The sequence below is a fragment of the Equus quagga genome, chromosome 10 (assembly GCF_021613505.1).
Source record: "Equus quagga isolate Etosha38 chromosome 10, UCLA_HA_Equagga_1.0, whole genome shotgun sequence".
Lineage (NCBI taxonomy): Eukaryota > Metazoa > Chordata > Mammalia > Perissodactyla > Equidae > Equus > Equus quagga.
Window position 1 is genome coordinate 34732668 of NC_060276.1, and position 14143 is coordinate 34746810.

A 14143-nucleotide genomic window follows, 5' to 3' on the forward strand; every position below is an offset into this window, starting at 1 on the left:
AATGTATCATTTTAATTCCTATGTTATATTTTTACTAATTTTATTTTGAGTTCTTTTCTTAGTGGTTGCTCTGGAGATTACAATTAACATCTTAATACAATCTACTTTAGATTAATATCAACTTACTTTCAATTCTATAAAAAAATTTTGCTATAGTATAGCTCTGTTCCTTCCCTCCTCCCTTTGTGCTTTTATTGACATACAAATTACATATTTATATGTAATTAAGTCCATCAACACATTTTTATAATTACTAGTCCATGCAGTTGTCTTTTGAATTGGATAATAGAAGAAAAGAGTTAGAAACATAAATCTGTACTTTCTCTTGTGTTTACTTTTATCAGTGTTCTTTATTTCTTATGTGGATTTGAATTACTGCCTATTGTTTCATCATTTCTCATGGAAGGATTCTCTTTAGTATTTCTTGTAGAACATCTCTGCTAGCAATGAATACTCTGTCTTTGTTTATCTGAGAATGTCTTGATTTCTCCTTCATTCTTCAAAGGTGATTTTGCTTGATTTCCTTAAATGCTATGATCCACTAAGTTTCCTAGCCTTTGTTGAGGGGCTGTGTGTGTGTGTTGGAGCAAGATTTCAATGCTCTGTTGGGTAGTTTACGACTTTGCATTAGCCTTCATTTGCTGCTTGTGCAGGGCCTCAAGGCCAACCAGAGGTGAGAGATTAGGCCATTGTCAGCTCTTTTCTGAGAATATGTCCAGTCCTGAACATAGAGATTTCTGGGAACATGTCAAGAGATTTTCAAAGTCCTCTATGGACATTAATTCTCCATTTTTTCCTTTTGAGATTTTTGAGCAGCTTCATTTGCCCCAACTGTTTCCCCCAGCTCAGGCAGCTGTGATTTTAAACAGTTCCAGCTGATTAATACTTCTTGAAAAGGCTGTTCACAGTGAGTGTGCTCGGACACAGGCCAAATAAAGAAAAACCTGGAAACCTAAGTGAGAGTTTCCAGGGAGCTACCAGACAGGTCAAATAGTGACAATTCTCTGGGAATGGGGCATTCTGGGGAGCTCCAAACCCATTTTGCATCCTCCAGTGGCTGCTAGGTTGCTGTTTTTCAGATACTGTAGTTGTGAGGCTATTGGTTTTCAAAGCTACATTGGAGCTGTGGAGAGGGAGAATGGAAATAGATCAAGTTAAAGTACAATAAATCTTGGTATTCTTACTGAAATTCAGCTATTTTTCTTAAATAAACACTTTTTGGATTGTTGCAAGCCTTTGGTTAATTTCCAGAGTTCTGAAAAAGTTGATTTTGACAATTTTTCCAGTGTCACTGTATTTACATAAGAGCAGATATTCAGAGAGTCTTTTCCCACAATTATGGAAGTCTAGAGCTCAAAGATTCTTTTGCTTATGTTCGATTTTTACTTTACTCAAGTACTTGAGAACTATATCCCTTCAGAGGTGCAACTCCATTGTACGCCACCTTGCCTCAATTCAATTTTACAAGTTTTTATTGCATTCCTATTGTTTCCTCAGCATTGTACTTTCTCTTTATCAGTTGTCTGAGAAATTTTGTTTGGTAGTTTAGAACAAGAGTGCCAAATACGGCCTATGGCCTGGTTGTTTTCGGCTGGCCCCCGATGTAAAAAAATGTTTCTTATATCGTTAAAGGGTTGTAAAAGAAACAAAACCCAAACAAACAAGACTGTCTGACAGAGACTATATGTGACCATCAAAGAGAGCCTAAAATACTTATCTATTAATATTAATAATTATTAATACTATTAATACTAATACTAATAATATTATTAATACTAATATTTATCTAGCCCTTTACAGAAAAAGTTTATTGATCCCTGATTTACAGTGAAGGGGTGTGAGGTTGGTGAGAAGTGAGTTTATTTGCTGTAGTTGCCTTTGTTGTGTTAATAATGATTCACTATTCCCTTGAAGAGCCCCAAATAATAGTCTCCAAGCTGGAAAATACATTATAGATTGTCAGTTTCAAAGTCTGCATTTTCTTGAAGACTCAAAGACTTGTTCAATGTCACAGTACTAATTAGCCAGGGCTAAAACCTCAGGTTTCTGAATACACTTTACTCCTCTTTCCATTCTAAGCTGCCTAAAAGTTTTCCTGCCCCTTCTTTCTCAGCAGAAAGCATTCTCAATGTTAGACAAATAAGTCCCCTTCCTCTGCATTCTTGTCCTTCTTCTTCATCTTCACTTTTTCCCCTACCTCGAGAAGAAGCTGTATTCTGCAATTTTCTTGGACAGTCCTCAAATGAAGTTCTCTGTTTCCATCATACCAAAGAGAGTCTCTTAAATATCCACAGAGTTGACCCTAAATTTTCCAGTTTCTTTTAGTATCTTGCTATAATGTGAATGAGAACAGTGGTTTTCAAATTGTGCTTCATTTGGGGATGAGTGAGATTCTGCCTCCCCCATGTCTGGTTCAGCCAGAACAACTACACTTTTATTTATTTCACGTATTGGGCTTCTAAGCAAAATTTCATTCAAATAGAAGATTTGAAAGGAGAAGAGAAAAAGAGATTGAGAGATTTGAAAATCACTGATTTAGACTGTGGATGAATGAAGTCCAAGAAGAAAAAATCAATTAGAAAATGAACAAAAGAACACAAAGAAACATTTCACTGAAGTGTGCGCAAATCAGTCAATGGAGGATCTCCAAATAGAGCTCTGGGAACATTGAAAAAACCAGTGCCACATCACCCCTCTTTCCTCAAAACACAGACAAGGCTTGGGGCAGTATTGGAGCCAGGAATCTTCATTCCTGGTGGGAAGTGGAAGCATCAAGAATTAAGTTGGAAGTAGGTAGATGGGGTACATTTTCTGGGTTAGGCGTTTGTTCAGCACCTGGCAGTTCTCTGGGAGCCTGAAACGAACCTCCATATATATTCACAACTGATTTTTAACAAAGGTGCAAAAATCAATCAATGCAGGAAAGATAGACTTTTCAATAAATGGTTCTGGAGCAATCGGATATCCACAGGCAAAAAGATGACCCTGAACCTAAACCTTACATATTATTCAAAAATTAACTCAAAACTGGATTATAGATGTAAATGTAAAACATTTAGAAAGGAAACATAGGAGAAAATCTTCTGATCTTTGGCTATGCAAAGAGTTCTTAGATTTGACAACAAAAACACAACCTATAAGACAAAAAAATAATAAATTGGATCAATTGGACCTCATTAAATTAAAAACTTTTCCTCGGTCAAAGACCATGCAAAGGGTATAAAAAGACAAGCTACAGACTGGGAGAAAATATTTGCAAGCCACATATATAACCAACGACATATATAGAATATAAAAATAACTGTTAAAATGCAACAGTAAGAAAAAATCTGATTAGATAATAAACAAAAGACACAAAGAAACATTTCATGGAGAGGAATTACAGATGTCAACTATGCACATGAAAAGATGTTTAACATCATTAGCCATTAGGGAAATGCAAATTAAAACTACAATGAGATATCACTACAAACCTACAGGAATGACTAAAATAAAAAGTAGTGAAAACACCAAATACCTGTGAGGATGTGGTTAAACTGGATCATTAAAACTTTTCTGAGGAGAATCTAAATGGTACAGCCACTCTGAAAAACAATATGGCAGTCTTTACAAAACTAAACATGCAATTACCAGCAGTTGTACTCTTGAGCATTTATCCCACAGAAATAAAAACTTATGTTCACACAAAAACCTGTACGTGAATGTTTATAGCAGCTTTATATTTAGTAGCCCCAAACTGGAGTCATCCCACGTATCCTTCAATGGGTGAATGGTTAAACAAACTGTGGTACATCCACACTATGGAATACTGCCCAGCAGTATAAAGAAGTGGACTAATGATACATGCAACAACTTGGATGAATCTCCAGGGAATTATGCTGAATAGGAAAGGCCAATCCCAAAAGGTTATATATTGTGTAATTTCATTTATGTAACATTCTTGAAATGACAAAATTGTAAAGATGGGAAACAGATCATTGATTGCCAGGGCTTAGGGATGGGGAAGAGGAGGCTGTAGCTATAAAGGGATGGCATGAAGGAGCCCTTTGGTGAGAGTACAGTTCTATATCTTGACTGTGGTGATGGTCACACAAATATACACGTGTTAAAATTACATAGGACTACATACATACACACACACACATGAGTGCATGTAAAACTGCAACATGGTACCATTGGGGGAAATTGAGTGAAGTGTGCATTGGTACAAAGATATCTCCCTGTACTTCTACTTCCTGTGAATCTATAATTATTTCACAATAAAAATTAGAGAAAATATCAATTAAAAAAACAAAAGCAGTCATATAATCTTGCTCATTTCAGAGCCCAAAGCCCAAGATGTTAAGAAAAGGAGAATTAACTTTATCTCTTATCTTCTCACAGGACCTGTACCTGCCTCTGTCCTTGGATGACTCAGACTCACTTGGTGATTCCATGTGAAGGAGGAGAGAGCGTTCAGAGTCCAGAGTACAAATCCAAGCTTACCGTTACAATAGGGTACTTCTGCTCAAGTGTCCAACAGGGCTATTGGTGCTTTCAAGTTTTTATTTTTTCTTATTGTTATTTTTAAAAACACACTGTAATATGTTGGGTTTATTTTCCTGTGATTTCTCCTCTGGGCCACTGATCCACAGTTATCAATTATAAGAGATAGATTGATAACCATCCATTGGGGTAACTTTCCAGGAATGCAAAATGTGCTAGTCCATGACGTTTCTATTGAATATTTAGGCACCTGCGTTATTTTTCCCGTCTCACTTTGCTCATACACGACAGTCTTCCTTCTGTAGAGGGTTGTTTACATACATAACACTTAAAATGTGTGTGTGGGGGGAAACTCATTGGCAAATCCAAGAGTGACAAACACAAGTGCCCCTTGTCTCCCGATCTCAAGAATGCTGGAGGCTCCTGGGAGGACAGCAAGGCAGCTCCCCAGCCTCGCTCTTCACTCCTGATTGAGCCCCTAGTTTGTTGTCTAGCACCAGTTCTGGCTGCCAAGGGGGAGAAGCACCAGCAACTTGTAATTCTGACACCAGATGCTTAGGACCCCAGTGTGAGGGCTAGCTAAAAGAGAATTGGCAGAATGGGGAAACACTGGGGACATTTCAGCAGAGTTTTATAAAGTACAGTGAATTCCTTGTCAACCTCTCCACTGGGACAATTTGGAATCAATAAGCAATTAATAAGAGTTGGGGGTGAGGGACTTCATATACCTGATTCCACTAGGAGGCTGTCTAACATAGCAAGTTATTACACAAACTGTATGGTATCCATCTATCTCTGTTCTATTGAATGCCTTGTAAACAGCCAACACTGAAAACACTGTGAAATTTGTTTTCAGGTCTGACACCTTTCGGTCGCTTTTTATAGCAAGAAGCCAATATCCTTTTTATAAAACATTGTGTCTGTATTTCAGGAGCAAACTCTTCAGGCTCCTTTTTTATAAACTGGTGATTTTCTTTTGTCTAAAAAACACATGCAGAAAATTTACCAAAAAAAAATGCAGAAGAATAACGTAGTTTAGAAATCATGCTGTCACTGCCAAACAGAAACCTCCAGGAGAAAACAAAATGAATAGCAGAGGCCAATTCAATAGAATCAGTCTTTTGATAACTTTTTAACAGTTATACTTACATTAATAATTTCAATGTGGACCAGACATTCTAGTTATATTTTAAATGAAATGTTATGGCATATTTTAAGCAACTCTTTTTTATCTAGATTCCTGGTATTTCATACTAAAGACACAGAAACCTTTCACTTGTCTTTAACACTAGAAAGGATTTCTCTTTGCTAAGGACTGATCATTTGAAGTAATTCTCAGTCTTTGAGGTACAGGTTCATAACGCTGCTTTTTGTTTGTAATCACAGCCCATAATGGCAAAGACAAGGAACTTTAAGTGAAAGCCATGCATGCCAATTCTGTGTTTGCTTTTAGCAGATATGAAGATGTCCTTATTTCTTTGTAATTGTTCAGATAGTTTGAAAGGTGCAGCATTCAAAGCCAAACTGCTGCTTGGCTAGTGAATGACTTGCAGTTGTTTATCCACTTTAACTGGAATAAGCTTGCTGTGTGTGTGTGTGTGTGTATGTGTGTGCACGCGCGCGCGTGTGTGCAGCTGCTTCATAATTAGGAGATACTACAGGATACTCCAACATGGATCAGTGGCAACTGCTGATGTGCACTGTGTAGGAGGGAACTCAGTGGTGGAAGGAGTAGCTCAAATGCCCCCAGACAAGCTTCAGATGTCCTTAGCTACAAAAAACATTTTTGGTTCGAGAAAAGTCCACATGATGGTAGTACTGATTCCTGGTTAAATTGGTCATTGAAGAACCCAAAATTATGAGAATCTCTTTTTGCCCCTCTCCTTTATTTGTAGGCCTGTTAGAAACCATTAAGAAGCCCATTTTACTTACCCCCTACCTCTTTCTAGAAGCTAAGGTTTTCTTAGTGCCTCTCAGAATAATTTGTAGTTAATTGAGAAAAATTGTTACTTGGAATGGAGAGGGAGTGTAGAGAGTGGTAGGAGGTCTGTTTCTAAACTTCAAGCCAGATGGCCAAAGATTCCACCCACAGTCTTTCTCCAGATCTCATTTCGTCCAATTCCTTCAATTAAAGATGAAACAGAGGCTGAGGCAGCCCAATGACCTGCTGGTAAAGAGCATGGCCAGAGGAGGAATTCAGATTTCCCTATGTCCAGGCCCTATGTTACCTCTCTGAGCCTTTCCTTGCTTGTGAATATGCACCATTAGAAAATATGAAATGGACATATTTTCTTTAGAATGATCTTTGAACCAACAATCTTCTAGAATAATAATAGATTTTCCATCTTTCTTTTAATCAATTATAAGGAAATATTTCTGTACTGCCATTTCAGGGGGCCTTGGTATAGTTCAAAATTCAAGCCTTCAATAATTGCATTTTAAATTAGCCTATTTTCAAGGCAAAAAAACCCAGTTGTAACTGAGCACCTTCACCCCTGTCTTTCATTCCCAATTTTACCAGATCTAGTTTTACCACTAAAGTCCCGTTGTATTACCTTCTGCACAGTCAGCAAATATCAAGTATTCAGTAAGTATTTACCTCCGCTACCCCCATTCTCCCTCCTTCTTTCACACACACACACAAACACACACATAATCCATCTGTTGCTTGTTCCTACCTCCTTATTTTTTTCCCTTACAGAAATAGAAATAGGGACAAAGAAGGGGAAAATGTATATATGGGGGCTGGGCTGAACAACTTCATAAGTAGTGTTAACTAGGAGTAAATTGAGAGAAAAGTTCCTTTTCTCTTCACTGTTTTGGAAAGGATAGCCATTAGCATGACTGCTTTGTGTCCTTACAGACTTTAGTATTAGCCTAGATTGAATCATAGAGTTTTCTAGCTGGAAGGAACCTTAAGATCACATCATGTACTTCAAATTCCTCATTTTCAGGCCAGGAACGGAGATGCAGAGGTAAAGTAATTTCCCCAAGGTCACACAGCTGGCTAGGGGCAGGGCTGGGATTAGAACCCACATCTCCTGGCTCTTATTCCAGGGCCTTTTCCCACTGAACTGTATTGCCTTCCACTAGGCTCCTGAGAATTCTTTCCCAGGGTCATGTTGCATCTTGGAGCCATATGCTGCTGCCCTGATCTCAGTGGGAAATCCTCCAAGCAACCTAATACGGCTCTTTCTCCCTGTATTCATATGGTTCCCATCCACATGGACTGCAGATGTCTCCAAAGAGCAGGAGGCATCGAGGACCAACGGGAACAATGAGGGCCCTTGCCTTGTCCATCCAACACAAGGAATCACTGCCCCTCCTTGAGGAGCCCTCCGAACAGCCCCCCGAGCTTCTGTCCTGTCCAAAGCGAATGGAGGAAGACTGGTTTTCCTTGGCAGCTCAACTCATCTCACCTCATACTGGTTGGTCTTCACGAGCTGAGGGAAATGTTTCTTGTTCCTAGAGCAGGGAAAGGAAGGAAGGAAGAGCGGAACAATAGCTTTGTTCATCCAGACTTTCTGAGGTGGCTTTGCAGTATTTTTAAGTGACTGTGGCTGTGATTCATTGGCAATAAGTTCTTTTAAAATATGAGAGTGAGATTAGCTAGCGAAAATAACCTGGTCTTGCTGCAGTAGCCCTCATCCACAATGTCCCCATAGCCGTCCTGCCCTGATGGGGGGCAATTTCCAGGTATAAGCAAGGGGTTTGTGACTAATATGTACCCTGGCTGATGTTAAACATTGGCTCCTTGTATTTGCACTAAAATAGCAAGGTATGTGCTTTACACACCCTACTCATCTTTTTGTGTACACTGCTCCTGTGGCCTTCCATAGCAGAAACCAGGGCAACAAGATCTGAACACATAGTTTTCCTTGCAGCAAGGCTCTTCCTGGAAACTAAGGGGTATTCATTAGTTCGGTTCCAAGAGACCTCCTTCTCAGTTTACCCCACTCCTAAGGAAATTCTCTCTTTTGTGCTTCTTCCCAATCATAATTAACCAAGGAACTTTAAAATGGACCTGTAATTATCTGAAGAAGGCAAGAAGGGGTCTGAGCCCCTAAATCCTTCTTTAAATCACCCAGCCCCAGTCATAGACCAGCAATCCAGTGCTTGCCTTAGACAAAATTGTCTACTTCCATGCTCCCTTCAATACTCTGGATGGACATGCCCCCAATCCCCCTCAGATTTGGTTCTAAATAGCTTTTCTTTTCTTAAAGAACACATCTCCCTTGGACAGGGGAACAAGCATGCCCATGTTCTCAAAATGAGCTCCAGCATGCTGATGAGGATGTTCCTAAAGATCAGCCCACCTTAGAAACATCTATGCCAAGAGACCTTTCCAGACAGATGCAGTGGGGCAGTGGGCTTTGAATGACCTGTTTCACTGTCCAGGTTGCTATGGAAATAAAAGGCAATGGAGATTTCTTTCTTTAAAAAAAGCCATTGGAAGCTGTCCTTGGCCACATGGGGCCACTTGGATCTCCAAGGCTAGACCTCACTCACATATTGCCCTCATTGCATTAAGGGATTTGGCTCTTAGGCCTAGGCTGGTTTCCTAAGTAAACCATCAGTGTTTTGAAACTCATCTGGAATGGGTGAGGGGTTAAAGTCCTATGTTTTGGGACCAGGAACCTAGAGAGAATGAAAGCCCAGCCATTGATATGCCAGAAGTGACCTGAGGCCTCCTGTATAGCAATGGAGCCTTGCTGGGCTCCCTGAGTCTCTCTCCTGGTATAGAACTTCGAACCTATCACACTTCAACCTCTGCTTGAAGAAGGAGAACCCATATTAGCCTTGTCCACTGTTCTATGATTTCATGCAGGATTTCCTCTTCCTTACAGGTGTGACCACCTGGAGCAAGGACACTGCACTGATTCCTCATGCCTACCTTTTGGCTGGAGAGGCATCTGGAGAGGAGGTTCTCTGGCTATTGCTGGCCAAGACCCACTCTAGTGCTGTTAACAGTCAGTGGATTGCCCTTAGCCCTAAAGGTTGTGATTATTGACCAAGACAACACAAGTCATTTTTTAAAAATGAATTCCTAATTTTGTTCTTCTTCTGGCTAGCATACCTCACTTTCCTAGAGGGTAAAAGGCTAGAGATTTTTTCACACCGCAGCCAAGACATGTGTGCAAGGAGGAAAATGCATTTCTAAACCCACAGAGCACTGACTCCAGTGGGCAGCCTACTATGGGCTGGGAGTGTTAGCAGTTTCTCCAAACCCCTTCCACTTTTTCTTTTCAGAGACTAAAAGGCTCCCTCTCCATCAGCCTGTCTTTCAGTATACCTAGCTAGAGAACTTTGCCCCTCCTCTCTTCAGGAAAAGGTGACTTCTTCCTCTGTCTCCCCTACGCTGCTCCCCAGAGCTTGTCTCCACCTCCAAAGATCTAGTGTGGTCTTTACACCCAGCCTCTTGCTATTGGTGTCACTTTCTGCTTGTTTCCCATTAAGGATTCATGCAGCCCTCCTACTTTGGCCTAGGTAGCATGACTCTTGAACTCTCCTTCCAACTGCCTAACTTTTTATCTCTTAGTTTATGGGCTTCAACATTTTCTGGAATCAGAGGCAATCTTATCTTACCTTGGATGCCTGGGGCTAGGAGAATATAGAATTCCCATTTGGAATTAAGGCATCTTCCTGCACCTTATTAGAAGGACAGGCTAGTTGGGAGAGGTCAGATGGCAAAACAGAGGTCAGAGAAAACACCTTGTAAACTAAGGGAAAAGTGGGAGGCATTGGAACTTTTCGTTTCTGAGTTAACAACCTGAGGAAATCAATGGCTTTTTGCCGCTGTCTCTCTCCCCTGTGTATCTCTGTCTTCTTTCTCTCTCTAGTTCACTATATTTGCTCTTGGTTTTGTACTCTGTGTTATCATGCTCTTTCCACAGCACAAATGTCCATCCTTTGTCCTCTGAAATTCTTCTCTCTCTCTTTCGTTGTCTCCCTCTTTCTTTTTCCTTCCTCCTTGTCGAGGCATTGGGCATACGCCTCTTCTCAGCCCTGTGATTTTGTCTTGGTGATGAGAAGTTATTTCCAGACTCAACCAGCCCTGATCCTACCCCAGTCCACTCAGAAGTATATTGATGGGAATCAATCTGATCCTGGCCCTCTCTTCTCCATTTTCAGTTGTAATTCCTCAAAGCAGATCCTAACAAGCAGTTTCCTTATAGCTCGTGTATCTTTGGGTCTTTGCCTTCCAAGTACTGTACAGAATACTTTGTGGTTCCTTTTTAGTCTGCCATTTTGTGGAGCAGTGAAGTGTGCTCAGAAAAATAATCAGCTGAACAGAAAAATCCACCCATGGATTCATATCAGCTAAATACTATTAATTGATTTTTTAAAAATTTGCTCATAGTTTCAAAAGCTGCAATATAATATAATGAGAGACCACAGGTAATTTCTCCCATCATTTGGTTTGGCTGGGTAGGGGTGTTGGGTGGGGGTAGCAATTTGCTTAAAGTTTTACCTTTACACATTAAGCTGTCTGTAATAACTTTCTGTTTTGGGCTTGCCAACTGTTGAACTGTTTTAGCTAAACTGATAGGCAATTGAGGTTGATTTAAATGAAGAGGGTATTTAACAAATCCCTACTATAAAAAGAAACATTTACTTAATCGAAATGTATTTTTCCTTCTGTTACTAATTTACCTAAACGTTTACTATTAACACCAACTGTTCATGATCCTGTGCAGGCAGTCTGTATCAGAGTAATTAATGAAGCTAAAGAAGCCAGCTTGCAGGTGCTAATTTATTCAACAGAGTGCCCAACCCTTGGGAATGTCACTGCTTGGCAATACCATATGGAATGCCCTTTCCAATGCCATTTCTTTATAAGTTTTCTTACAGAGATTTGAGCAAGTAAGAAATTATACCAAAATGTCTCCAATGTATGGTCCTGTAATATATTGCAGCTTGAAGCCAATGATCCCTTATAACTTGTACACAACTAATGCATGTTTTGATTGAATTTTGCATTTCTCATGTGTGGTGAGTTCTTTAAAACATTTTCGGTCACCTTTTTGTGCCATTAAACTTGTACAGAAAACGCTTTTATGGCCATTTTCAAAGGGAGAAAGTTTGAAATGGAAACAGCCCACCCTTTCTGCCCTATAGCTGTAGTTAGAACTCAGTAACTGTAGCAAAACAGCTGTAATTGGTGGTTGTAGTGTTAGAGGCGTTAGCTTGCTAGTGACTAGCTTTGGAGAGTAAATGCATGGTATTGTACATCGCATTTCTTAAATAACTCATTTTAACCTCTGAAAAGAATATATTCTTCCTTGTGGTCCCTCTTCCCTCCCTTGCCCCCTCTCTCCCCCTGCTCCCAGGTGTCTTACAGTTGTAAATAACTGATTTGGAGGCCAATAATTTTTGCCAAGTAAGGTCAGCAAAAAACAAACCAACCAAAAGGGAGAAAATGTCGTCTCTCGGCAGTTATTGACTATTTCGCAAGAAATGGCATTGTGATCAAAGACTCACGTCCCCTTTGCATAAAAATCAGTGGCAAATTGGGAGTGTCTTTGACCATTTGATTAGATTGCAGGATTGGCTAGTTCTCAGAATCACATATAATCGAAAGACAGTGGACAATGGCGGTCCCTACCCCTGCAGCAATTTTGAGGGATTTGGGGACCTCAGAAGGCTCTGCTTGATCAATGACCAATGATTATTTTTCAAAAAGAAAAAAAAAACAGAGAACGACAACAGATATTGAGGGATGTTTAGCTTCCCCTGTAGAATAGTCATAGCCAGAAAAGGCGAGGATATGGGTTTATATGCTTTGCTGTCGGTTTCCCAGGCAATGCCTAACCCACTCTTAGACTGTGATTCAAAAGCAGTGTTCCAAGAAGGCATTCTCCTTTTTGGTTTGCTGTTCCCACTTGGACTGGTAGGTTTGGTGAGGCCCATGTAAACCAGCGGGAGCAGACCCTTTTCATCTCCTGTGCCTGTTAATATCCCTCTTCCTCCCTCCACAATTTGATGAGGGCTTTCTTTGGTCAGAGGACTTCAAAGTCTAGAGAAGTTCCCCATGTGTGTAATGTGTCGTGAACTGTGAGCGCTGCAGATTCACAGCATTCAATACTGGGCAGCCAAAGAGCTGCTCTTGCAATCATTTTGGCTCTCAAGCTCTGTTCTTCATCTCATTCTCATTTCTGTGTACATTTGCAAGATGTGTGTAATGTCATTTTCCAAAAATAAAACTTGATTTCAATATCTCTGGCTGACATTCTCTTTTTTTAAGCATTGAACCGATGATCATATAACCACAAAATGTCCGAGTTGGCAGAAAGCTTAGACATTATTTTGTCCAACCCCTTAATTTTATAGATGAGGAAGCTGAGGATCAATGTATGATGGAAACACCATAATTAACAGCACAGCGCATTTACAACATATAAGATCTCATATCTCCCTTCCAGAGTCGAGCAGGAATCAAAGGACCTCTTTTTTTATGTATAAGATGCTTTGGCCAAGGTCAGTGTGTGCCATCAGAATAGGTAGTCACTTCTAGTACCATGTTTTCAGAGGCCCAATAAAGGCTCCATGAAAATACCTCTACCTGCTGCCTGAAATCCTTTGACAGTGTGGCTGTTCTCCCTTCATAGGTTGATAGTGCAGCTACTCTCTGGGTGGGGGAACACCTAAATATCTTATTCACTCTTAGGCATAAATAACTAAACATTTTTCTCAGATAAGGTTTTATTAACAGGGAGAACACAAGACACTAGGCTTGTGAAGAGGTTGATGGAGAGGGAGGGAGGAAAGAGCACAGAAAGAGGAGGCTGAGATCTTGGAAAACAGTTTAATCAACCTCACACTGAGGGCCAACCCTGCAGCTTCCATCTAACCTGTGTGTGGAGAAGCAAAGATGCCAGCATCCCAGGTATTCCCAAGGACTGAGATGATTAGGAATGATTCCTCCATATAGCATATTTTATCAACTAGCCCCATGACTATCAGTCTGGTGGAGACAAAGAAGGTAGATGGAGATGGGACTTCTTAGTGTTCCTAATCCAAGGGAAAGTTAGATACAACAGTCAAACTGGACATGCCAGTCTTCATCCCCACCATCATTAGGCCCTCCTCATTGCTTGTTTCTCATGATGTCACTTTCTCCCACCTTGCTCTATCCTGGTCTCCACTGCAAGTAAAATCTTTCCAAAAGATCATTTTGATTGTGTCATTCTCTGACCAGGAACTTAGAATAGTTGTCTATTGCCCATCAGATCAAGTCCAGCTCCTTTTCATGGTTTTCATTTAAGAGATCTCTGGAGTGCTGACTATGTTCCAGGTACCCTGCCAATTGCGAGGCCTTGATCTTAGGCCTCCAGGAGTTCTAGCCTAGTGAAGACAGACCTGTAAATCAATGAGTCCAGTGCAAAGGAGCAAGTGTTACGGGACAATTAATGTCCTGGGATGATAAAGGTCAGGAAGACTTCACGGAACTGGCAGTATTTGAGAAGAAATTAAGAGTTTTCAAGGTGGGCAAGGAGCATTCTAAGCAGAGGGAATAGCATGGGAAAGGGCAGAAAAAGCAAGGCCCTTTCTGAGAACTGAAAATTCCCTGAGGTGGCCAGGTTGTAGGCCTAGTACACAGGGTCCTGGGAAGAAAATACAAGTGCATAGTCTGGAATTATAGTTAGGGTGGTTTAGA

At 40.4% G+C, this 14143-nt stretch overlaps 1 protein-coding gene across 6 annotated transcripts in view; it reads left to right on the top strand.

Moving 5' to 3' along the window:
• The window catches only part of DCX (doublecortin), a 367013-nt gene extending 354354 nt beyond the window's left edge, over nucleotides 1–12659 (top strand). For all 6 annotated transcript variants that reach the window (XM_046673011.1, XM_046673007.1, XM_046673012.1 and 3 more), the window contains one exon: nucleotides 4384–12659. In XM_046673011.1, coding sequence (XP_046528967.1) covers nucleotides 4384–4412 — 29 coding nt within the window. In that variant the 3' untranslated portion in view covers nucleotides 4413–12659. The remainder of the gene's footprint in view (nucleotides 1–4383) is intronic.
• Nucleotides 12660–14143: the final 1484 nt, after the last annotated feature.